The sequence below is a fragment of the Volvox carteri genome (assembly GCF_000143455.1).
Source record: "Volvox carteri f. nagariensis unplaced genomic scaffold VOLCAscaffold_29, whole genome shotgun sequence".
Lineage (NCBI taxonomy): Eukaryota > Viridiplantae > Chlorophyta > Chlorophyceae > Chlamydomonadales > Volvocaceae > Volvox > Volvox carteri.
This window is the reverse complement of record NW_003307572.1, coordinates 160,743-162,571: the sequence shown is the minus strand read 5'-3', so window position 1 is coordinate 162,571 and position 1,829 is coordinate 160,743. Positions and strand designations below refer to the sequence as shown.

Genomic DNA, 1,829 nt, shown 5'->3' with positions numbered 1-1,829 from the left:
CGAGTGAAGCTGATGCCCAGGAGGATAGAGTGATACACGCCGGAAGTAAGGAAGCAAATGATTAACCAGTCGGCGGTAGTGAAGAAGAAGTCCTCGCGGTGATGTTAGTAATCATGACGACGATAGCGGAAAACTACCTACCTGGCCGCCAAGACTAAAATCAAGTGCGGAAAGAGAGCAGAAAAAACCCTTCGCAGTATTCTGAAGGTAAATGTAAAGGCGGCGAAGAGCAAAAAACACCGTAAGCTGACGCGAGTGGAAAGGGGAAGACGTGAAGTAAGCTGGCTAAGTTTCTTGACTCCGGCGTGGCGGCGGAAATAAGGAACAAAGAAAAGAACTGGCTGGTTGGCTGCTAATACGTGGCAGCTGGTAAAATGGGGAGGGGGCAGGGAGGAGGGGGAAGGGAGGAGTTCCCCGCCCGTGCAGCATGTTGGTTGGGGGGCTGCTGATGCTATTGCCACTGCCGCTGGCTTACTAGGGTGCGTGTTTGGGAGGACGGGGCGGTGGAGGTGGGGCTGGTGCCGGTACGGCTCGGGTGAGGTGACGTGAGGTGAGGTGGGGTGGGGTGAGACCTCCCTCACTGCCTCCCGTGTCCCATTACTTCTATGGGGGGTTCCGGTCCTCAATGCCCCTCAACGTCCCCCCCGCGAGGTCCCCTTGTGCCCTCACGTGTCTTCGTAACCCCCTTTGCCCCCCCCTGCCTGCCCCACCTGCCTGTCCCCGGGCGGTGTAGAGAACGGAGTCACCGGCAACCGGGTGTACCGAGAGCTCTCGAAAATGAACGATCTGGATAAGACCGCCACCGCCAGATCCACCTACCCCCACCACCACCACCACCATCACCATGGGGGTGGGAGTGGGGGTGGTAGCCGGCTGTTTGCGGATGCTCTCGAGCTATGCAGGGAATGGCGGGTGCTGGAGGCGCTGTTCCCAAGGCTGCAACAGGTGTGTGTATGTATGTATGTATGTGTGTATGTATGTATGCATGCGCGTGAGGGTGAATGCGTGTGAACGGGTGCGTTGTTTCTAAAGGAAGCTGCGTGTCTATGTGGTGCGTGTCGTACGGCCGTACGGGGTTAGGGGTGTGAATGTGAATGATTTCCTCCAACCCACACGACCACCGCGTGCTCTCACCCACCTGCCAAAACACCTCCAACGCAACACATACACACACACACATCACATGTTTTCCAACCTTCCCATCCCCCACGCTGGCTCCTGGCTCCCTCCGACGCGTGCTCCTCTCTAAGCCTCTTAGCCTTCTTCCCCATCCGCTCTCCTCTCCCCTGGACTTCCCGCTTTTCCAGTCCTTAACCCGCACTCATTCCCCCCAATTCCCCCCTCCCTCCCCCCTCCCCCACACACGTGTAAACCCCAACCCCCGGGGTTTCACCCCTCACCTGCCCAGGAGCACCTGGAGCGGGTCATTTCCACCATCATTCCCGCCCTCCCCCAGGACCTGCCCCTGGAGCTCAAGCTGTCATGTCTGGTGGCGGTGGGGCCTGGGGGTGGGGGGGGAGAGGTCATGCCGTGGAACCTGATCGAGAAGTACGACCCGGTAGGTGACGGCGGCAGCAGCAGCAGTCCCGCGTGGATGCAGTGGATGCAGTGCTGTGGATTGTGGCGGTGTGCGACTCTCTTTCTCATAACTCCTCCCTAACCCTCCACCCTCCCGCACTAACCAACCAACTAACTATCTAACTAACTTCTTTGGGCATCCGCAAACATTTTCTCCTTGGAGCCATGCACTATTTCATAGAATCCTCCTCTCCCCCCTGTTCCTATTTCCTACCATCCATCCATTTCCCTCCATACGTCGCTACTCCCCC

The 1,829-nt window shown here is 58.1% G+C and overlaps 1 protein-coding gene across 1 annotated transcript in view; it reads left to right on the top strand.

Moving 5' to 3' along the window:
• The window catches only part of VOLCADRAFT_105460 (uncharacterized protein), a gene marked incomplete at its 3' end in the record, with an annotated part of 7,980 nt that overhangs the window by 5,034 nt on the left and 1,117 nt on the right, over positions 1–1,829 (top strand). The window contains exons 6-7 of the mRNA XM_002952355.1: positions 736–945; positions 1,409–1,562. Of these exons, the coding sequence (XP_002952401.1) occupies positions 736–945; positions 1,409–1,562 (364 nt within the window). The remainder of the gene's footprint in view (positions 1–735; positions 946–1,408; positions 1,563–1,829) is intronic.